At 41.8% G+C, this 24,203-nt stretch overlaps 1 protein-coding gene across 2 annotated transcripts; it reads right to left on the bottom strand.

The window, feature by feature from the left end:
• Nucleotides 1-678: 678 nt before the first annotated feature.
• LOC137889237 (inactive dipeptidyl peptidase 10) lies at nucleotides 679-23,664 on the bottom strand. 2 transcript variants are annotated; one of them, XM_068733000.1, is made up of 25 exons: nucleotides 23,508-23,664; nucleotides 17,901-18,015; nucleotides 16,664-16,759; nucleotides 16,373-16,467; nucleotides 15,225-15,296; nucleotides 11,202-11,254; nucleotides 10,511-10,592; nucleotides 9,912-10,032; nucleotides 9,629-9,783; nucleotides 8,766-8,863; nucleotides 8,178-8,301; nucleotides 7,747-7,788; nucleotides 7,558-7,662; nucleotides 6,417-6,508; nucleotides 5,576-5,623; nucleotides 4,182-4,300; nucleotides 4,039-4,086; nucleotides 3,650-3,748; nucleotides 3,223-3,289; nucleotides 2,902-3,096; nucleotides 2,736-2,790; nucleotides 2,533-2,632; nucleotides 2,375-2,433; nucleotides 2,117-2,189; nucleotides 679-1,993 (listed from the first exon to the last, which is right to left on the bottom strand). In XM_068733000.1, the coding sequence occupies exons 1-25, from the start codon at nucleotides 23,544-23,546 to the stop codon at nucleotides 1,776-1,778; spliced, it is 2,370 nt and encodes a 789-aa protein (XP_068589101.1). In that variant the 5' UTR covers nucleotides 23,547-23,664; the 3' UTR covers nucleotides 679-1,775. The 2 variants fall into 2 exon arrangements, with proteins under 2 accessions (XP_068589101.1, XP_068589100.1); XM_068732999.1 differs by having other exon boundaries at nucleotides 679-2,189.
• Nucleotides 23,665-24,203: the final 539 nt, after the last annotated feature.

Here is a 24,203-nt window from a genome sequence, read left to right as displayed (position 1 = left end):
TTGATTGGCTAGGGGGCAGCTGGGTTTACGCTGATTGGATAACGGCTCTTCCCTCTGTTCTGTGACGATAGGTGCTGCTCAGGGTCTGTTCAAGAAAGAGGTATTATTTAGTCTCTCCACTTATCTACTCATACTAAATACAGTTGGTGAAGCACCCGTTGCAACGACCCTTAACCTGGATAATGTGACAAGGATTCTCCTCCACACTCATTTTCATTTATCATGTTTGAGTAGTACCGGTGTTATGTATGTTCAGGTGCAACCAGAGGGCATCTTGGATGTGACTCCAATACAATGGACTCTGAACTTTAACCCTGAAAATGTGGTATCAAGATCAGTGAGGAACATTAAACTGAAGATATGTGGTTGCCTGAATTTAATTATAGGATAAATAATGCTATGTTATAATGTTCTATATGCCTCTGTATGGTGTTTTTGCCAGTTTTCACAGGCCACATATACATTTTATTTACATATGTGGCGTGATATTTTTGGCATTCTCACCTAATATCAGTTGTCATTATCGATGTAGGCATTTAAAGCAGTAATAGCTGATAATAGTTGCTGTGAATGCCACTTTGCAGAGCTCAAAGTCAGTAATGACCAAGTGTTAGCTCATAATTATCTATCCAAATGGCTATATGTTAGACAGTTGTTTAGAGAAGAAACCAAACTAGATTTTTGCTGTAAAACAAGAAGTTCAAACTTTATTGTCAATGATTGTTGGAAAATAGGAGAAGCCGGTTGTGTAGATTCAAGGGCATTCATTTTTCAAACCTACTGCATGCAGTTTACCAGTATGGTTCGGTTGATAGTTTAATGGTCAAGGCCCCAGTCAACTTTCTTTGTGGGCTGTAAGGTAATGGCTCAACAAATTGTTCAAAGAAATAATTTAATTCTGCAATACACAAGACATGTTTAAAATGCTAAGATGTACCAAAACAGAAACATACCCTACTTCCAAATACAGTAAAAAGACAGTTCTACATAGACGTTCTTGCAATCGTCCTTGAAACACAGCTTGTGGTGTAAATAGTCACAGTTGCATACTCATTCTTCATCACAAAATGCAAGTGATGCACAAAGTCCACACAATGTATTTGGCACATTAAGAATGATCCATATGGGTCATTTAACTTTATTTAAGCAGGGAATACATTGTGCAAAAGACCTCAAATAACTCAGATTTTACAATGTTATCTTAGAGCTTGTGGAGAGTCTGACCAGGACAGTGACCAGTAGGGCCAGATTGCAGGTTATCTTAAAATAAAATATTTTGTATGTATTGTACATTTTTTATTTTGTAGGAATGAAATCTGTATAAATCTGAAAATGATCCCGTAGTCCAGAAATAAGGATGTTTTTCCAATGTGTTCCCGGCTGTTGGCAGATTTTATACTTTTAACCCTGATGCGTGAAATTTAGATCTGCAAAACACAGAAAATACAATGTAAACTAATCCACATCATGCAGCCATTATGACATGCATGCTTTAAATTCTTTGTAAACCTTTGGCAGAATCCATATGTTTCTAGTCCACACCATCTCGAGTGAATTTTGTAAACAAACTGCCTCAAACATACAGTATAACAGCAAAAATAACTGCGCAACAAGATATACAGTACATCAATTTTTCCAGAAGTTGTAGGATGTGATCTAATGTGTTTGGTCCCCACTCCTCTGCTCTTGTGCCTGGTAATCCGACCCAAGGTAATGCATAAAATGGCATTCAGTCCAAAGATAGTCCTTCCAGAAGGAGGGAAGGGGCTCTGGGCTCAGTCATCTTCCTCCTCGTCATCCTCTACGGGATCTAGGATGATGCCGTGCTTCAAGCAGGATTGGAGGTAGTTCACCACCGTCCGCTGGAAGTGCTGGATGCTGTGCGCCTCCCTCAGAACATGGCCCTCATCTGGATACAGCTGCAGTGAGTAATTGGCTTCCACCTTCACCAGTCGGCTCAGGAGCTCCGCGCTGTGCTGGAAGTGTACTCTCGCTTTGGCCAAATACACACACACACACACACACACACACACACACACACACACACACACACACACACACAAATTAGAGGCAAGAAAATAGAATTTAAAAACATAAAATTGAAACAAAATCTCACCATCTGCAGTTCCATGAAGAATAAGGAAATTCTCATCTTTTAGCTTGTTAACCTCCTCCAGCAAAGAGGCAGTCTGAAAACAATATAAGTGTTTTATTAGGTACAATTAGCTGAAACTAATTCTAACACAACAGCCCGATAAATCCCACCTTTATACACATTTACATGTTAAATGTTCAGCTTTTGTTGAAACTGTTAAGACTGCATTTGTTTTGGGGCAAAAACAAACTGCAACTGAGAATATATCCACAGCCTCACCGAGTAAGCATGCTCCTCCTTAGCTGGAAGGCCTAGATACCTCTCTGAGAATGCAGCACCTGCAATAAGTGGAATAACTCAAATACACGAGTTATGTGTTTCATCACAATTCCCATGGACTTAGTGTTTGAATAGTTAATGACATGAGCTCAACTCACTATAAAGCCTGAAGTCAGTTATAGGTGCCACAGCGGCTGTGCATTGAAAGAGCTTATCTGTTGCAGCTAGCATCTTGAGAGTTAAATATCCGCCAAATGCCTGCAAGGAGAAACCGAAAAGGGGTGAAACAAATGAAGCATGCAATAGCTTTAATGGCTTCAATAGGATAATTCTGTTTATAAATCTAAAAAAGTGTTGTAACCTTGCCATAGAGGATCATCCGACGATCGTCAATGTAAGGCAGTTGCATCAACAGCCTGTGGATATATCATGACATCCTATTAGTTAACCAATTTACTGGCATTATTCTCACATGTCAATTATATAGCTTTTTTTAAATATAGATTTTGTTTGCTTACTAAACTTACTCTACAACTCCCAGATAATCTTTGACTCTAACTGAGCCAAGCTTGCGCGGATCCACGGTGGTGGTCTTCTGTCCACGACCGACCCCACTCCTCCCGTCCACCCAAGCCAAGGCCACATTGTGAGTGCCGGAGAGGACCTGAGGCCAGTCGAGGGCAAATTCCTCTGTCACCGACTGACTGCCAGGCACGCCGTCCCTGAGTGACAAGACAAACAGGATCAGCAAGTGTGGGGACAGATGCTGGGGGTGAAAGGGTGAATAAAAAGCGAGGGATCATAGGTTGCAAAACAGGTGACTAAATAACTTGTTCAGTGATTCTTACACAATGACGAGGAGAGGGTGCAGGTTTGCCTCGTAACCCTGAGGTAGAGATAGCTTCAGGTGTAGATCTAAAGAAAGCAAACGAGTCGAATAAAGTCAACTGTCCACAGACATGTTATTGCTGCTACATTTGAGCCTCTGTCTGACATCTGAACCTCTGAAGCACATCAAAATAATCTTTAAAAAAATAGTTAATCCTTAACAAAACATGAACAAACATGCACAATCATAGTAAGAGAATAACTGGCTCTGGCCCTTGAGCAGAAGCATATTTGTCCCTTCCAGGCGGAGACACTGCAGCCAGTGCTTAATATAGTCTGACTGCTTGAGAAGGGCACTCAAGGTGATCTGTGAATGCTTGTATCTGTGAGGCCAATATCCTAAATATCAAACCATGTAAAATAGAGCCAATGTTTTCTTTGCTGTACCGTGGTTGTCTGATGGGAGTGTCCTGAACAGAGTCTCAGGAAGCCTCTTGTCCTCCAGAGCATCAGATAGAGGGCTGTTATCCTCCAAGACGACGTATCCTACAGGAGATTAAACACCAGTGTGTCAGATTATTAATACTAAATGTCAAAACAGACACACTAAGCCATCAGGTTGCCAAATCCTCATGATCCCCATGCAAACAGCTCAAACTGAGAGCCACAGACAGAGGGCAGTGTTCACAAGCCTGGGATTAAAGAATCTACTTTGTGGTGTGTTGTGCTTGGTGCTTGAACATAGCTTCCTCTGCAGGCTGTAGCAAGAAACTGCAGACAAGCCTGTGTGTGCACATCGTTATACAATAAGTCAGACAAGCAGATGTAACACTCACTGGAGGGGTCCTTTGTACTGTGAACCGTCACTTTAGGTATTCCTGGGCCTGGGGGATTTTTCAAAAGAAAACATTCTAAAACCAGCTGTCTGAGCAGCGTGAAGCTTGAAAGCAGACTCCTTGCTTTTGTGTTTCTCATTTACCTAGACAATAGAGGATGAAGTGGGTTTGATTGGGGCTGAATTCAGCTTTGAAGAAGCGACATCCATCTATGAGGTAGCAGGAGACGCACCGGCGCTGAAACACTCCATCCAGGTCCACACTTGGACACAAGAGAAAAGAGGTTATTGACCACACGATAAAAGAATAGGAGAGTCTAAAGTGGTTTTATTAGTGCCAGGAGAGGCTCAATTAATTGCCAAGGTACTAAGGAAAAAGTGTCAGTGTCTTGAGACAAACTAAGCAGTTGACTTTTAAGAAACAAATGCGTGTTCAATAAGACTAGACATAAAAGCAGTTATACAGATTGCTTTGTGTCGAGTCTCAATGACCCGCTCCACTCTGCTGCCTACAGATTCCGTACAAGATTAATCACAGGCCAAATTCAAACAAGCCACAGTCCCTCCTACATAATGTTGTGCCATCTCCTGAAGCCCAAAGCTATGTAAGCTTATACAAAGATGAGAGGCTGATGAGGGAACAGACAAGTGTGTCAGCACAGAGGGTCCTAGTCCACTCAGAGGGGTTCTTTCTTTTATGAATGTGTAAATACAGCTCTTGGCCTCGAGCATGTACAGCTCACAAGAATAACGATTCACACATCAACACATTAATGTGCAGTTCCCCTTTTGAATGCTTGTTCAACCATGCAAGCGTTGTTTCGGGAACGGCGATGTTGGCCACCTACTTTGGTCCAAACTAAAATCCATGGGATGAATTTTAGTAATCAATTTTATTTAAGGATATTCATATTGACCAGAGGATGAACCCTTGTGATTTTTGTCGTCCTCTGACTTTCCATCGAGCACCACCATAAGGTCAAAACCTTCACTTATCCACTGAGAAATATTTACAAGATGGATTGGCATACATTGTGTACAGACATTCATTGTCCCCAGAGGATGAATCTTAAACATGTCTCAACAACTATTGGATGGATTGCCATTAAATTAACTTCCTATTACTTTTCATCTAGCGCCACCATTAGGTCATATTGTGTTATGTGTGCAATACTTTTATTTATCGCCAAATACCCGCTAAACCGATAACATTCCCATCAGCATCAGCAATACGTTGTGTTTGGTGCTAATTATCACACGATCACACGCAAAACAGTGAACATGGTAAATATCATACCGACTACATCAGCATGTTAGCATAGTCATTGTGAGCATGTTAGCCGGCTGACATTAGCATTTATCACCACTGTGCTGTAGACTCTAGTTCTACGTTAATAACAAGACACGCTAGCATAGCTACTTTTCAACTAACAACACATATATCTTATGTCTTATATCGTATACATTATAATGTCAATAATGTGTCGGTTTAAACAGAATGTGTACTGTGCCGCCGTTTCAGAGGGAGGCATGTTTACCTGTAAAGGTGTCTACTTTGTCTGGATTCCTCTGTGCTCAGGAAATAGCTGATGATGAGAAAAACAAACCAGAGACACAGCAAGTGATATCAACACTGATCACCTTCGGGCATCTTAACTTCATCATAATTATTCTGGATATCAATTATTCATGACGAGAGTACACAGATTTACATACTTCAGCATGTTAAATCACACTTACTTTGTAAAGCACCATTAGGGACGTTGAATTAAATAAATCAAATGTGAAGTGGATGTGCATCAAAGCATTGTATGTCAACTATCCGCCTCTATGTAAGTAGACTACTGTGAGACAGAATGACTTATTTTGGTATTTAGTATCAACCCATGGGCTTCGGCACTGCAAACAACTGACTAGAGCCTCAATTGACTTTGTTGGATTGTCTGTGATGCTCACGCCTCAGTCAGTTACTTCTTGAGGGGTTTCTGCCCCCAGCAGGATAAAGACAGATTTAAGTGATAACCTGCTCTGTTCCAACGTAAGTAATTCTTTACCCTCTTCAGTGACAAAGCATTGCCACAAGCAAAGTCAAGGTTAAAGATGTTCCTTTTGGTGCTTTTTCACAGAGATCAATACTACATGTAAAAATTGCACTTTGAGTTATTCACCCAGTGTCTGGCCTAACAAAGGAGTTTGCTCTTCAGTAGCTGACACGTCTAGAAATAGCTCTCAGCTTTACAGTGAGAGATGATTATTTTAATGATGGCCACTATTCTACTCTAACCCTACTTTAACCCCAATTCATAGTAAGGAGCCGCAAGCTGTTAAAGCGCTGAAAGGTGATTAAACCCGTCTCCACACACTGTGACTCTTACATACATTTTTCCAGCCGTCTCGTCGAGGGCACAGAGCAAGGTGACGTCCCAGCTCCCTGATGTCAAGAAGCGAGGCGGGACGGAGGGGATGACAGGCTGCATTGCACAGAGAAACAGAGACGAAGAGCAATGTGGAAGCCAGCTGACACACAGAATAAAAATAGGTGCGATACAGCAATTGTGTGTCAGAGGATGGAGGGGAAAAAAAGCAACGATAAAGTTCATAAAGTTAAACCAAATGAAGGCACTGACGGCTACAGAGAGTACGTTTTAATGACTGAAGTGAACGAAACGCAGAAAAAGAGAACTTGTGATTAGAGCCAAAGCCTCATGATTTGCATGAGCCCAAAGGTGTCACAACACCTCTCAGATCTCTCAGTATTACTCTTTCAATATTCTGCCTGGTTGTTCATGTCACTAACTGCCTTGTAATTTCAGGCCCAGCCACGCTTACCTGTCCTCTGGTTACCCCTTTCCACCAGTTCCACCACCTGACCTGTTCCTCCTTCACCTGCTTCCCATTTCACTGATTTCATGTGATAGCCAATTATGCCAGCGTCTGTTAACTGATTCTGGTTCTGAGCCTGTTTACTATACTCCCTGCCTTTTTAATTTGCCCTGTTCTGATTGCTTCCCTGGTTTTAGATCCCACTTGCTTGGAATAAGTCTCTCGGATTTTGGACTTTACCCGTGTGTGTTTCGTGTAGTGATGTGAGTTCTCACCTGTTCTGTGCCAAGAGACCCAACAGTTATGTAACATATGCTACTACACTCTTCATCTGTCCACTAATGGCAAAATGGCATCAACAAAAAAACCAGCATCATAAAACCTTTTTAATTGCCTTTCTGGGCGTGCATTAATTGCCAAATTGAAATTAACTGCACTTCCTTCCATGATGTCAAGAGCAAAACAGCCATTAAAGTAATAATACGTTAAATGACTCCTTAGATAAAGGTGGTGTTTTAGTAATTAGGGACAAAAACAAATACAAACAAATTGCTTCAATTAATAAGAGAGGAGGAGGGGATTTTAAGCAAACCAGACGTTAAAGGTCTCTGCTGCTGAGATCTGTAATCACAGTGTTTTTTTTTTATGTGACTCCTGTTGAAATGTTAACGACCAATTTTGTCAAGAAAAAACTGACCTGGGCGGAAAGACCAGCGATATGGTGAAACTCTCCACGAGCGCCCTGTTTTGCTGGCAAGATTGTATAAAACACAGAGCCGTCTGCTGTAAACAACGGCACATCCTGTTGAGGAAAAGTATTGAGTCAAAAAGACAGACAGTAGTGGCAAACAGGTGTAATAAAACATGAAACATGAGCAATACATACCTGTCGTTTGTTTTGCATTATGTCCATGGCCATTTTGTGCTTCTTTTGTTTTAGAATCACACAATATAGAGAAATGTATTAATCATACTATTTACAAAGCTAAAGCAAAGTACCATTGTGTAAATAAAGCTTATTATATATATGAATTATTAAATATAAAAATAATATACTATTGGCAACGGGTAACATAGAATATGTGAGGATTTACTGAAAGGGTACAAGCAATATAATACTGCGCCACATCACTGAGAATTCCTCTCATGCAGCAAATGACCTTAAATATTAATCCAGCCAGTAGATGTTTGAGAGCTTAAGGAAATCAATCCAAGCTCCCAACACAGTGTAAAAGAAGCAAAAATTCTATTAAAGCCGTATATTGCGGCGGAGGCCGTTTGTGGATTACGAATGCTGAATGACTGATGACCGCTCACCTCGGAGCAAGCCCCCGTGGTGGCCTCGCACACACAGAGCACTGATTGGTTCTGGGCACGATTCAGCCAACGCACCGCGAGGCGAGTGCTGCTGATCCAAGTCACCATGGAGATGTAGTTGTCTCTGAAGAGGCGATGCAGAAAATTATACACGGGGAAAGTGATTGGAAAGCGGAGGAATTTTGACACACAAGTTATAATATCGGACAGGTGATGTCTAAAGACTTTAAGGTTTATTCTGTTTTTATTAGGGATACACCATTCCGACTATTTCAGTCCCAAAACCTGGGCTTTGGGTATCAGCCGATACAAGGTGCAGATCCAATACCAGTGTTTATGTAATAAGCTGTATTCAAATCATTATTTTATGTGTTAACATCAGGCCTGACTTAAGCAGGCTTGTTACATAAACATAACTTTCTTAACTTTGTAAAACAAAAGATCAGCAAAAAAATATATATATTTTTGTTATATTTATTAAAATAATTGTATCTGATACCAGATCAGCCTATTGTCGCTGATATCTATCCAGCAATTTGAGTCAGTATCGGTGCATCTCTAGTTCTTACAATCAGAAAGATGTAGTACCTGGCCCTGAGGGAGTCAGGAGGCATCATCTCCAGAGTGTGAGCTGGACCATACAGATTCACCACAAACAGACTGACTGATGGGATACTCGAGCCAGCCTGTGAGCACAACAAAAAAAAAACACATAAAAAAGATAAAATAAACTCATTAAAGAGTGTACGCACAGGCAAATCTTTTTAGCCATGCTAAAAAAAGTGGCCATTCTCTACCACTTTGGTTCAGACTGTAATGTCTTGAATTTTTTTTTATGAAGTTCCATTAAAATATGGTGCAGATATCAATGGTGCCTAAAGGATGAATCCTTGTGGCCTTGTTGCTCCCCTGACTTTTCCTCTAGCTCCACCATGAGGTGATGAAATTGCCCAAATACCTGCAAAACTAATGACAGTCTCATCAGCCTCAGCTGATCCTTTCATTTTAGTGTTACTTCGCAAATGTTAAGATGCTAACACGCTAAACTAATATAGTGAACATGGCAAATATTACACCCATAGACTGTATATAACAGATGGATATAATCACTGTGACGTCACCTATTGGTTTGTCGATATGGTTTCAAAGCCTTGAATTTGGCATTTTGGCCGTCACTATCTTGTTTTTTTGGAACCAGAAGTGACTCATATAATAAATGGGACGATAACTTGCTAAATGAACATCATACTGTATTGAAGAAGACTTGAAACAAGAGATCTGACTTCATTCTACAACCAGAGGAGTCGCCCCCTATTGGTCATTTCAAAGAATGCACATTAAAGGCACTTTAGCATTGGCGTCACTTTTCAGAACCTCAACAGCAGAATGTTAAGTTCAGCCTCACAGAGTTTCCAGTGTGACTATAGACTTTTGTCTTAATCATGTTTTACCTTGGGGTAGGGGAAGACCACATTGGAGGGGTAGAGACCACCTAAGAAGTGAGGTATTTCCATCACAGGTGTGGCAGAGTTGTTGATGGTGAGGTACGCCAGCCGGGCCCCGTCCATAGACCACCAGTGGGCAACATATGTCAAGAGCACTTCCTCTGTTTTAAAAGATAGTGTAAGTTGTTATATCAGACTCAAAGCATACACCTGCTGTTCACAATCATTGTTGTCAGCTTGGTTCTGTAGATTTTTCACTCTGTAGTTTGAATGCAGGAATACATCCTACCTTCATAAGTCCAGTCAGAGAGCCCGTTCACCACATTCTGCTCCAGGTCAGTGGTTGTGAGACGCAGGGCTTTGCTGGTCACACTTGGCTTGTAGTAGATATCTCCGTCAAACACATAGGCCTGGCATGAGCGGCGCAGACAGACAGGGCAAATCCAATATCAAAGACAGAACGGTTGAAGGCTTCATCGCTGGCTGCTCGAATCGAGCGCCGGTCGGACTCCGTCCAAGAGTGAATGAATCATGAATCATCGGCCAGCACAAGTGAGAGCCAATACATCTTTACTTGCCAGTTAATATGCTGCAGACATAGCAGCAAAAAGCCAATTACACTACAGGGAAGGTAGATGAATGATATTTTGAGTGTAGAACAACTCCAATAAAGCAACACAGTCTCTGCAATAACCCCTGAGATGGAGTTCATCTCATAATGACAGAGACATGATACCATTGATGTTATCATTATGAAAATGATGTTGAAGGACTTTGTTTTTATGGATTGTTGAGGTTGAAAAAATCTCCTTATTATATTGGCAGGTGTAGCTGATTTAGACGACGCAGACAGCACATTGATCAGGTAAATGAGAGCCCCTGGCTTACCAGCTGGCTCCCCTGAGGCCCCCAGGAAGCGTATTGTAGCACTGCCTTCTCCCCCTCCGGAGGATTAAGCTCCAGCAGCTCCCTGGAACACACACAAATACAGGGACGTAAGCCCTCCGGTAGGGACGAGCGTCCAGTTTACAGCCCTCTGAGGTCCATCCATGCCCTGTCCTTGAGCTTTGCTTGAGAGAGACACTGCACTGTGAGGACAAAGGAGCAAGATGCAGACAGGGAAAAACAAAACAGAGAATGGAGTTGGTACATGCAAGAGTGCAACATTTCTTGTTACATATTCCTAGCTGCACTTATTTCCTTCCTAAGGTCAGGCAAATATTTTCCTCCAAGGCATACTCAGGCAATGATCAATACTGCAGGTCCTCCTCAATTCCTTTATCATAACCATTCCTCAGAAGCTCCAGGGATCATCCACAGTTACCACAGAGTTTTTCCACTATTACAATGCTGAATATGAATATCAGGCAGTGAAATCTGAAGTACAGTACAAACCTTATGTTAGGATATGGAACCTGGAAAGACCACTGAAGAATGAATGCATGTCTGACAGAAACATGAGGCTCTGATTCGATGAGACACACTCATTTGGGGAAGTTTTTTAATCCGCAGGTCTGCTTGCATTGGTGACGCTCATGCCCAGTGCAGCCCATGCATTAGCATTCATGATTCCACCTACCCATTAGCCACAGTGTAGATAGCATAGGAGGCTGTGAAGGACTGAGAGAACACCTGAAAAAGGTAGAGGATATCATGCACACAGGTGTGCCGCACTTAGATGACAACACACACGTATTTTAGTGCTCACACATGCTCATACACATGTATAAAGAATGTTGAATACAAATGAAACAAAGGTTAGGGAGGGGCCCTGCCGAGGCCCACCTTACAATGAAACAATAATAAGCATCAGGAAGATAGGTTTGTATCCTTTCATTCTTTTCTAGAATCACTGCAAAGCACTGCATCAAGTGGCTTATTGCTTTTTAAAAGGGCTGCAACATTATGCTACAACATTTAGAAACTCTAACTTATTCTATTAATAGTAGTTTGATAACAATTTAATGTTATTCTTTCACTTAAAATAAGCAGTAGAAGCAAAGTATCTGTAAGTGTGGCGATATTACAATTACGCAAGATAGCAAATGTGAAAGATAGTGCAGCAGATGCAAAGGCATAATGAAAAAAAACGCTATACGACTGAAATCACATTATATTAACCTATTATGCCATTTCTGATACCATCAGCCGAGAACTCGAGAGTTTTCAGAAATCTTCCACTTACGAGGTCGTGAATACCACAAGAGGGGGGGCGTTCTCCTGAACACGGTAAACATGACCCCATTTGAAGGCAGCATGAGAGCATTCAAGTGAATGTTCCAAGTATATGGGCACATGTTCTGTTTCACAACTGAAAACACTATAATAGAACAAAGCTTATTTGGGTAAAAAAAAAGAAAAACATTCTGTGGATCCAAAAAATCTCCCATTTATTGTCTTTGGAGCAGCCACAGACTTAATACTCATGAACTCATGTTCACAAAGAAAGACCCGTGGAAATAATATATAGGAATTATTTATGTAGGTGTGGTTAAGACAGAAACTAAGTTAGACAATCTTATCAAATAGTATCGTTACAGCTAATATCTTTTCCACTGAGATCTATTGTGGCTGGCAACCCTGACACAGGCATCAGCAGCTCGATGAATAATTAAATTAACACGCCGAATAAGACTAAGGGCCCAGAATCAATGAATGTGTGCATGCGTGTGTGTGTGTGTGTGTGTGTGTGTGTGTGTGTGTGTGTGTGTGTGTGTGTGTGTGTGTGTTAATCGCAATTGACCACGGCATTACCTGATGAATTCTCGGTAATCTATTGATTCGTATTATTCTTTTCTTCCTCTCATGCAAAGGGCTGGAAACAAGCTATTTACCCACTGGCCTCTGAAAGCCTGACCCTTCAGAATAACCAGTCCCCAAAGAAATTAAATGTCACATCCTCTATACAGCACGGTTAGCGGTGAAATTGGATTTTTCCTCCGTGTTGTTTGTCTGTTGCGAGAAAATGTATGGATGGAAAAACGCAGCGATAAAGAAAGAGAAGTAAATTGTAAGGCTATCTAAATGAAACTGAAATATGATTGCGGGGTAAAGTCTGAGCATGAAGGTGGAACAGGGTGTACAGCTGTTACAATTACAACGGAAAATAACTGCGAGGACAGGAAGAGGAAGGGATGAATTGGTCCAACATTAATGGAAAAAGTCAGGGAGGGAGATGGAGAGAAAGAAACAAGGACGGGAAGGGAGGAAAGGATGCAGAGACAAGGACCGATCTTGGTCGTCACAGGGAGTATAACTCTTCGAGACCACGGGGGGGATTGCCATATGCACCGCGTTCAATAAGCTGTTTATGACTTGTAAATTAACACAGAGATTCTTCTCATGATTTAACATCATGGGGCTGGTGGCAGAGGCTGTACTTTATTGTGTGTTTGTGTGTTTCAGTGTGATAAACAGACAGAGACAGTGAGAGCATCTGTCTTGGAGAGGAAGAGTGAATTCTAATGTGGCTTCCAGTCACATGTCATAAATCCTACAGATTGCTCTGCCCCCCCCACACACACACACTACTACCCGCCTCCTACCCAATCCACATCTACAAAATGGGGGTGGGGGAATAAAACACAGATTAAGCATTCATAAGATAGCTTGTTAATAACGTGTTAAAGGAAACTTATAGGTATTACAACACCTTTTGCAGGAGCACAGCTATAATATATATTGTACACTGCATGATACACAATACGGAGATAATAGCATCCTTCCCTCTCAATGTTGTTCCTGCCTCACAAGCGTTTTTTAGCAGCCCCACTATGCGCTGCCTTTGATACCAGCACCCATCAGCGTTTGCTGCAGAGTGTAGACACGACTCCGTTGGCATCTTATTTGTCCCTAAACTGCACTGTCTTGGCAGGATGGTATCTCGCCATCACTCTTTTTTATAAAAACATGTGGGACTTCTCTCTCTTGTTTTTAAACCCATTAAATTCAAACAGGCTTTGAGGAAAGACATTTTTTCTGTATACAGGAAATCTGCTCTCTCGTGTTCCTATGTGGCTAAATCCCCACTTCTATGTACACCCTCTTATCAAAATCCATTTATTTTCCCCCAGTAGGCACAAAACCCTCCCTAAAGCCTCCAGAGCTAACACAAAATCCAGAGAAGCCTTTTAACTTTACCCACAGCCTGCTCATCCATTTCTCTCCACTGCAGCTTTCTCCTTTTAGCATCTCTTAGATAACCCTTCTGATTGATTTCAACTGGGCAGTGTATTTGAGGGCAAATGGTGCATATCCTATTTTTCTGCCCAACTCCCTCCTTCGCAAGTGGCTTCCCCCACCGCTCTCTCTGTTTTTCTCTCTCGTTCTCTGCCACTCGCGGCAGCGTGCCGCTCCTCTTTTTGAACAGCAAAGCCGGTGCCTGGCGCAAACTGCTTCAGTCAGCACAAATCCCCTCCAGAGATAGACAGAAAAAAAAAGTGGCAGAGAGTGAGGAAGAAGGAGCGAAGAGAGAGGGATGGAGCTGGAAAGATGAGGAGAATGGAGGAATAGCCCTCCCATGCACACAAAATGCCAACCATGCTCACGCAAACATATCCATTTCTAAATATACGAATTATTCCAGGTGGCGTGCCCACTGCCTCTGATTTCTTCCCGTGTGAATACACACTGAGCATACAGATGAGAGTAGACAATTCCTGCTGACATCAGAGAAAGTATGCTAATGGCATAAATCTAAACCCACAGATTGGACACAGATCTGAGCCCTTTCTCCACAGAGATATCTGAAAAGTGATTGAACGTATGTTAATCACTGAATAATGCAGTTAGAATGGACGCACTGTGTTAGAGACGAAATCATCAGCAATCAGGATCCCACCCCCCAGAAAAGAAGTGACTGAACAAATGAGAGTGCGAGAGAGCAGCAAAACCTAACTTTAATAAAAATGTGCGGGGAAATGTGCTGAGGGTTTTCATTTTATCCTAATTCTGTTTCCCCTCCGTTGCTGATTACTTGCAAATAACACAACTTGCCTGCCCTTTGAGGAAAAACCCGACTATTCATTATTGGTGCGGGTATTTGCAGAGCGAGGCGGCTGGAGGAACTGAGCTATGTGGTGTTAAAGTAAAGGGAGCAAAAAAAGATCTGTTTTGTGTCTACCCCGAAGCCTATCCGAAACCACCTGCGATTGTGATTCTTGTCAGCTTCTCATTAATATTCCCCACCGAACTAGCAGGGCGATTTCATTATTGCAGCTCCAACTTTACCCCTCCACCTCCTTGATCTCCCCTTCCCCCGTTCCCCCCACTATCACACGGATCACTCACTCTAAGCTTTCTTCAGCCCCCTGCACCTTCCGCCATCAGCCAGTTTAAATATTCAACTCCCCATATGTTATCCCAGTCATGTGGCGGGCGGTGTTATGGAGCTTATGAGTGCTGCAGTAGCAGAATCAGCACACACACACACACACTCACACACACACAAACACACAGCTTCCTCAACTTCCTTCTTCATGTTCTCACTCCTTATCTCTGTTGTTTCTTTGGGGCTCTGATTATGTCTTCTGAAGATAAGGATGCTTGACAGAGCTTATTCTGGAATAACTCTGAGTCAATTTGGCATTCAGAGAAAACTTACCAGTCGAATGTTATACGCCAAGAGGACAGACGTCTTGTCTGCAGACACTTGAAATTTAGTAGCAGTCAGGTCCTGTTGAAAGATTAGACAACACATCATCAGCAACTTCCATTTGTTTTCCGGGGAAGACAACCCTGTCTCCTTCAAAATGTCATTCCCATAAAACTAAACTGCTCTCTCAATTACGTTTGGAGGGAAATGTTCACTGCGTTCCAATTTGCATACTTTTTATTTATTTATTTAGTACATACTGCAGTTGCTCTTACAAAGTACGTACTGTTGCATTCAGTATGCATTCAATTGGGACATACTACTTTGTCATAACGTTGCACGTTGAAATTTGACCCTCTTGCTCATATCCACTGCGAGAACAGCATGCTGGCTAAAATACTGCCCTCAAGGCTAAACTTCGATCTCAAAAATATTTTTAGATGAGGAATACATTTACATGGAAAATGGAAATTCAGCATTAATAAATAAATCAAACCTCCATAATGAATAGAAATTTGATCTACTCGGCCCTCTCCTACGCACCTGTCTTATAAAATAGACGTGCGAAATATGTTTCTGGTCTAAAAAGTGTTACCTAAAAAAGTTTAATTAATTACTATGAATTCTTATGTCAATCTTTGACACTATATGTAGCTAAAAATGTGTCAGCCATTCATTTATTTAGAGAAACGCCATGTGCATCTTGGTATTCATACAGGAATAAATATTTTCCTGGAATTAGTAAGAGCAGCAGAGATAACAAATCATATCATAGCACCGAGGAGAGACTTGTTCTCAACCTGACAACACAACCCTGCTTTAAGCTCCTCGATGATGACCCATATAAGGCTGTCAGTGTCGCGCAGAGACGGTGTTCAAAATGATGCCCTTGCTTGGGAAATTCTCTTTGAAGCCACATGTTGAGAGGGCTCACAGAGCAGCCAGATTTCGGGGGAAAATGAGCTGATACTGTCATTCTGCCAATTCTTTTTTTGTCTCAAGTGTGGGATTTGGAAAAGTGGCACTCTACAGCTTCTCTCTCTCTCTCAATCTGCAAACTCTATTGGCCAGTCGATTTGTCCAGCTGTCTGTAGATATAAGCCAATCAATACTGAAATCTGTCCCCTGTCCTCAAAAGCTGTGTTGCTGTAACTCACCAGGGAGCTGTTGTCCACCAGAGTCGAGGTGAGGTTGCTGTTGAGACTAAACGACAGGACGTGTCCTTCTCTAGTGCGGAGAGCCACTTCGTTTTCTGACAGGGTCAAGACAGTTCAGGGAAGAGGAACCTGTGTTATTACAGTGATGGCTTAAATCCACAGAGGCAGAAACAGCTGCTAGGTCTGCAAACCAGTAGCTCAGTTTCAGGTGAGATCAATTAAGTGATATTAAACTGACATGAACACTCTGTCAGTCAGGAATCATTTGCGAGACAGAACAGGGGTCCTTACCGTTCAACCATGCCACACAGGGGTCATGAACTTGGAACTCTTCACTCTCCAGATCCTCCATAGTGAGATGGGAACGGAGTAATAAGTGAGATTCATCTTCAGAGGCAAAGAGACAAGAGTTAATTAGTTCATCAAAAAGTATGTTTACAGTAAAGCTTGAGCGTGTTGGAGCCTGGTCTATATGTCTGCTTCGGTTTTGGATTCATTTTTCACATTTTTTGCCTTTATTTGACAGATTGCAGAGAAGACTGGAAGCAGGGGGAGAGTGGGGTATGACATGCAACAAAGGTCGCCTCCCAAGACGCTTCCATTTTATTTTTCATTTTTAAAGAGACGAGATTGGGAGCATTTCTTTTGCGTCTCAACGACTTACAACATGGCTACTCCTGTGCCGGTGGCTTGTAGCTAACGGTGCTAACGGTACATAAACTATGGCAAACCTGCTGACAGAGCTAACAGCGTTTACCTGAGGGGGAACCGAAGGGTGGGTGTTACGCTTCCATGTTTGAAACATTTGAAACATCTGTAAAATGCTTGTCCACATAAGTGCACGTTTGACATTTTGGGAAATACGCTTATTTGCTTTCTGGCTACTAACTGTCTCTCTCTCTCTCTCATCTGACTCTCATAAGCTGTGCAATAAATATAAGGCTACAGCCAGCAGCCAGCTATCTTTGTCAAAAAAGACTGGAAGCAGAGGGAAGCAGCCTGGCTCTGTCAAACAATAAAAACAATATGAAACCTCTGGTCCATTGCAGGCTGTTTGGGGATTCTGGTTGTGGATTTGCATACCTCTAAAGCCCCCTTTAACATCAGGCAATAGTGTTTATTACTTACATGACTTTGGAAGACGGATAAATAGACTAACCACCACCATAAAAATGGGTGAGATCTATTAGCAGACACATACAGCCCACAATATAACCTATATGTCAAGCAGCACTACTTCCAAATTCTATACAGTCTATGGAACAAAAAAAGGGGAAATTTACTTTTTTATCAGATAAAATAAACAAGATGTAATATGTCAATTTGAGAGCTTTTGAGATGTTGGTAGAACTATTTTGTTAATTTTGGACAGAGCCAGGCTAGCTGTTCCCCCTTGTTTTTAATCTTTGTGCTATGCTACACATAAATACTAACACATTTCCCAAAATATCACACTATCCCTTTAATTCCCTAAATTACAACACATCTCTGCTTTGCTGCCTTTTGTCCTCCATACAGCTCTTCTTACCGGGTGTGAGGACGATGACAGAGAGAATGACCAGAGACATAACAGCCAGGATCACCACCATGGCTATTCCTATGCCCTTCCAGTTCCGCGGGGGACCATCTGAACTCCCCAGGTCCTGATAAGAAAAGAACACACACAAACACGGTGATGAATGCGAGCACAGCAGTGGAGGAGGACATTAATGCTGCTTCATTTCCATGCTCTCACAGAAATTGCCCCCCCCCGACAGGCACATCAACACAGCGAGCCCCAGGGGGGGAACTGAGACCAGTCTTTGCTGAATTACACTCATTTTCCGTATGAGAAATGTATAAAATTGTGGCATATATGGCAGATCACACTTTGATTGAGGCAGCAATTTTGCCCGCACTTTAATTTTTCTTTATCATCGCCTCATTTCACTTGTTACATGACTGATGGGCTATGTGGTTTGGCTAAAAAAGAAAAATAAGGAGGTGGTGGAAGTTATAATGAAATATGTGGTGCCTGAGTGCTTTTTATAGGAAAAGCTGCTACCTATTTCATCTGCTTCGATGGCTCAGAATTTATTCAACAGCACTGGATGAACTTGTTAACGAGGCAATGAAAATGAGGAGAAGTAGTTGGGACTGCATAACTATACAATAAATTATACACAAAGCTTCAGTTATCTAGAGACAAAAGGATTCTGTATATATCCCGTTTCTGTGATCAGGGAGAGCTGATGGAAGGAGCCGGCATCAGTATCAGTTACAATTAAACACAATTGCATGCTGTTCCCAAGCTGCACTTCACTCCTTCATAACGAGTGGCTGGCACTGCTGGAGCCACATAGCCGCTGGAGTGTGAGAGTTCAATCACACAGAAGGTGCAACATTTCAGTCCTCATTATGGCTGCCCCACCCTTTGGCTTAAACTTCACAGCCTCGCCAGATCACCTTCCTCCAGGCATTAGGGAGGCGGGCAGCTGAAGGAAGGCATTATGGCCTGCTGGTCAACAGATTGCTGTTCCTCCGTGCTCCCTGGGTGACACCAGCTGTCCCTGAATCAGTTCTATTGGTCACACCTAACATATCCTCTCCACAAACATACACTTCTCTACCCCCATTGACCGTCTGACTTAAAGCCGCTGGCAGATAGCGTATTAAAGTGCAGAAAACTGAGAATGCACTCATATAACTGGAGTCAAAATGTCTTTAAAATCCTTTTCAGAAAAGTGAAAGATGGTGAATTCAGCAGGGAATGAGGCATAAAGGTCAATGCAGTTGAACCAGAAGCAGAGAGGTTTCTAAATTGTCTTTATGCCTCTGAGTGCCATTTATTTTGATAAGATAAAAAAAAATTTAAAAACACCTTTGAGAATTTGTCTCTCTTATCATAAGGAACCAGTTTTACTTTATATCCATGATGAATGGAAGACAAACACGGTCTGTTCTATCGCAACTGGTTGCCAGCACAGAACTCCTGCCAAGGTCTCATCTTTAATAGATCTCCTTGGCTGCAGTATCATAGCGTGTTCAAATTAAAACCACTACCAGTTGCACCTGCAGGGACAACTTTTGAGTAATGTTTGAACCTTCAGGGCAGGCCAGAGCTGGGTGACTGATGTCCATGCTCCGTCTATCTATACTGGTCTTTCTAACACTCGGTTTTGTCTCATTCTGCCTCTCAGCACAGAATCTCTCCAGCATTATCCTCCCGTCAGATAAAGAAACCTACAGCAGTCTATGAAGGCTTTGGGAGCAGTATACAGTCAACACTGAGTCATACTTCATCTTCAGCACTTTCTGTTTGACGGAACTGTTAGAAATTTGGAAAATTGAGAACTGAATGTCTCTTAACGTACAAGCTGGGTATATGTTGCGTAAAATTGCAAACCATAACTAGCAATGGCGAAGACTCACGGTTACATAAAACATATAAATAATTATATTCCAGGATCTCATAGTAGAAAGGGACATTTTAAATTAAATTCCTCCTCTTGACTGATTCCATCACACAGTATTTTCAATCCCAAGTCGTCCGTCTAATTACTGCTTGCAACGTGAGAGCGGAAACATCATCCTAATGGGATGCCCAGCTCCTATCATTCCCCTGAGCCCAGACATTAGACCATACTTCCAATTAAGGTCACATTGTCGTTGTGACAGACCGGGAGAATCCCACGTTTGGATGAGGAGTTTTGTCACACTTGCGAGATGTGCAGAGCGGAATCCCCAGAGTGATCATTGGCGAAGCTGCTCGTGCCGACTGTTCGCTGATCCCAATGCATGAGGGAATCTAGTGCAGCACAAACTGCAGGCACAGGTGAACAGATGACGAGCTGGGCTGCGTGAAGGGCAGGCTTCTGTTAATCAGGTTTTCTTCAGAGCAAGATCAAATATGAATCTGAGAGAGCCATCTCATTTATTCAGCCTCTGAAATCACACAGGAGTTGGAGTAGAAGCCTAGAGGAGGTGTCAGTCAAACACCCAAGAGTGCGAGAATGTTAATCAAAGGTTATGTTTACGGATAACTCTCCTGAGGAATCCCCTTGAGAGGATTTTTTGGCAAACCATGCAAAACTGCATTAGAGAAGGGAGGGCTCTTCTGTTTGCCAGCGGAGCGAGGGGATTTTTAACTCAACCAAATGAGAGAATCGATAAGGTGTACTGTGGTACAAGGTCCAGAGGGAAACAATTAATAATGGGAATACAGCCATGAAGGAGACTTTTAGAAAGACAACCTCTGTTGAATACTGTTTCTTGTCAAGCATGACACCTCTATGTGGAACACGCAGACCTATTCTGACTTTTCTATCATTTCAACTTAGGAATCGCAATTATCGGACTGGAAGCGTAAATTAAACTGCTTACAAACAGATTCCTGATAACTGCCTTCTTCTTCTAAGAGCACTGCACACAAAATCAAACAATTCCAACTGTATTGATTGAGTTTGCGCTCGGAAAAAAAAAGCAAGCCACACTTAAACACAATTTCTCAATCTGCACAGCGAGCAGCACAACTAGGTTGTGCAGAATCAAGGCAGTGCGGAGAATTCATAAATTAGGCTCTGGAGACCTCCTTAACTCCATCTTCTGTGTCTTTGAGGCATGAAGAATCCAACAATAAATCATAGGCAGAGGAATGAGGGAACCATTGCAGGCTGTTTGGGGCTTCTGGTTCTGGATTTGCATTCCTCTAAAGCCCCCTTTAACATCAGGCAATGATGTTTATTACTTACCTGACATTGGCAGACGCATAAATGGTATAACCAGCACCATAAAAAAGGGGAGATCTATTGGCAGACACATACAACACCTCAATATAACCTATGTGCTCCTTAATTTAATGATACACTGTAATTGCTCTCAAGGGAAAGCTGTAGATTAGCAACCTACGTATGTATGGCTATGTCAATATCCCTCACTGTCTCATTTAAAATGAAGGTCATCATTAGCAGGCTTTAACTTTAGTGTGGTTGGGATGAATGGTAACCAATGTGCTGTAGCAATGAGATACTACAGATCAATATTGATTTATATCTATCTTTCATCACATCCAGACACATTGCTGTGTTCCCACTCACTGTGCCACCATTTCTCCGTTTGTGTTTATTAAAAAATAAAAAAAGTGGGTGGTATAGACACCATATGACACTAACTGGGCCGATTTTTTTGCCCTTGAGGCTATTGCCAGACAATGCAGCACAAGCCTTTGTGAAATGAAAGACCTGCTGCTTTAGCCTCTAGCACTGCAAGGCCGCGCTGTCTTATTCTTTTCACGCTCCCCATCACACGTAAGAAAATGACTGTACAAAAGGGGTATGAGTATGTATGAGGGAGCTTTTCCTCAGTATGTCCAGCCACTCACAGTGACCGAGTTCCTGCCTTAAGGAAACAAGCAGCATCAGTAAAATCCATGTGGGAGAGCTGCAGTTGACATGATGTAGTGTTTAAGTGAAATATGACGAGAGATATGCCATTTGTCACTGGGCTGAGACTCCAGAAATACTCTATGAATAGGCTTATAAAATGCTCATTATACACTAAAACAATACACTTTGTCATATTGTCACATCATCAGTGCTGAGGATGAATGTTAAAACAATACTGACTTTCAAAAAAAAACCAAATTACATCATAAGTATAATTTTCTTCCGTCATGCCAGGGATTAACTGAACCAACGCATTATGTATTTCTGGCATGGAACTTCTGATGTGGTGTTCATATTTGACATAGAGTGGTGACACAAGTCATTTATGTTGACTCTGCAATTCTCTTTGCTCCTACTGTATCACAGAAGGTATAATACTGTGACACACAGATGTATGACACCCACATTATGCCATAAATCATTGCATTTTCTCATAAACGGAGACCGACAATCGTAACTCAGCTTGGCCTCCTTAACTGCTTCACACTGTAAAGAACATTGATTACAGATCGTGACATGAAATGTTGCGACATTTGCAGGTAATGGATTGTTTATAAGCCCCGCAGCCTTGTGTGTCCCCCTCTCAAGGAGACAATAATGCTGCAGTATGATCACACGGACCCTTCAAGCAGGTTTCACCAAGAGTAGAATAAACTGAAGGTTAGTGTGACACTTAATGTCAGACACCACCATGCTCATATTGCATACCAATTAGACATAATTTAACTGCTCCATAGTCTCTCAAACGCTTTCTCCAACAGAGCAGCTGTGCACGAATGATTTAAAATCTTTCCCAAGAAGGATGGCAGTTTGTTGAGATCTGTTATTTAGGAGAGCTCAGTTGGCAAGGTTTTAAATTGTTGCACAGCACTGTAGAGAAAGTGAGGCACCAGAGTAAAATTGTTGTACAATGACTGATGCAACATAGGAAAGTTTGATTCGAAGAAGGAAGCACTGCATGTTAGAGTAGTTACGTAAGTCATGTAAATCCAATTAAAAACAAAGTGTGACGTTAACTAGTGATAAACAGAGATGAAGTGTCTTAAATAAACCAGGAGAAGTCGCATTGGAGCAGGTGTGCATGCTAATTACAATTAAATGGGAGAGCTGCATTAAAGAATAATTTGCATTATAGATATTTCACTAAAGCCAGCATTTGGCATAATCAATGAGTGTTAATAGTGTGAGCAAAAACACAAACAGAGGATGTATTGGCTCTCAGTCTTTGTTCATTGACAATACACCTACACAGCAGAGGGATAATCAATCATATAGTGCAGGCTGTAGGTTTGAGCCTCGTTGTCACTGTACACGTCCTGGCTGGAGGGGACATTTTTTTCTGCTGGGACACATTTTTATATGTGATTATTATACCGGGGAAAAAAAATATTGATGCAGATATCATGGAATAAAAGTCTCCACGGGACAGAGCGACAATAAGAGTGAGAGGCTGTGGACGTCGAGTTACCACAGCAGCCTTGCACCGCAGTGCACAGAGTTAATGCTGTCCAGGAGATGAACATTGACGGAAAAGTCTGAGTGGGCGAAATGGTCTAAAACACTAATTGATAATCATCGTTTTGTGGGTATACATGAGGAATTCCCCACTGCACATCAGAGACTACACACATATACACACACGCACACACTGGTCTAAATCTGAGGAAAAACTAAGTAGGGATAGAAAAATGAAAAACAAACACCACACATACCAGCTCCGTGGTCATGTTTTGTTGAGTTGTGGCAATCATTGTAATCCGCAACAAGCTCTGCTGCCTCTGTAGCTTCAAAACCCGTCGAGCAGCTGCACTGTTGTCTTGCGGAGCTTTTTCTGCATGCTCTGCTTCTTGCAAGTTTGTGCTCACTGGGCTGGTGGTCTCTCTCTCTCTCTCTCTCTCTCTCTCTCTCTCTCTCTCTCTCTCTCTCTCTCTCTCTCTCTCTCTCTCTCTCTCTCTCTGCGCGGGTGACTCTCGTTCAGTCATCACCTATTTCCAATCTGTTATAAACTATTGATTGGCTCAGACAGGCGGCTTGGTAGCCATAAGCGACATAAACTGTTGCAGAATTCTTAGAGATAATCAAAATAGACAAATAAAATAAACAAAATATTTACAAATAGCCACTTTTACCCGTAAGTATTTATATTTTGGTGCTATGATTGAAATGTGCAATATTTTAATTCCATTGATATAATAATCACAAACTTATCATAGTTAAAAGTACAATAATATAGCCTACTTACTCTTGTAGTGTATTGCAATAGCACAATAATATACGTAAGTATATTAATTAGGAGGAGGAGCAATGCTGCAGTGCCTTCATTTCTAAAGAACCTTTCATGACATGCTGGATGTATTTCAATATAACGTATAGTCATGCACATTTCCAGTGTATCCATGGGTATAATA

This window comes from Cebidichthys violaceus, unplaced genomic scaffold, assembly GCF_023349555.1.
Source record: "Cebidichthys violaceus isolate CVI_PGR_0920_01 unplaced genomic scaffold, fCebVio1.0.p SCAF_6, whole genome shotgun sequence".
Classification (NCBI taxonomy): Eukaryota; Metazoa; Chordata; class Actinopteri; order Perciformes; family Stichaeidae; genus Cebidichthys; species Cebidichthys violaceus.
The sequence above is the reverse complement of the archived record's forward strand: the minus strand, read 5'-3'. Positions and strand labels throughout refer to the sequence as shown.

Bases quoted from the DNA above. Each gene is read 5' to 3' on its own strand.
- LOC137889237 (XM_068732999.1), bottom strand. From the start codon at position 23,546: ATGATTGCCACAACTCAACAAAACATGACCACGGAGCTG. The intron at 9,784-9,911 runs GTAGGATGTATT...CTTTTAAAACAG, and splicing joins CTCTGACTGGACTTATGAAG to AGGAAGTGCTCTTGACATAT. The intron at 4,301-5,575 runs GTAAACATGCCT...CTTGTGTCCAAG, and splicing joins CAAAGTAGACACCTTTACAG to TGTGGACCTGGATGGAGTGT.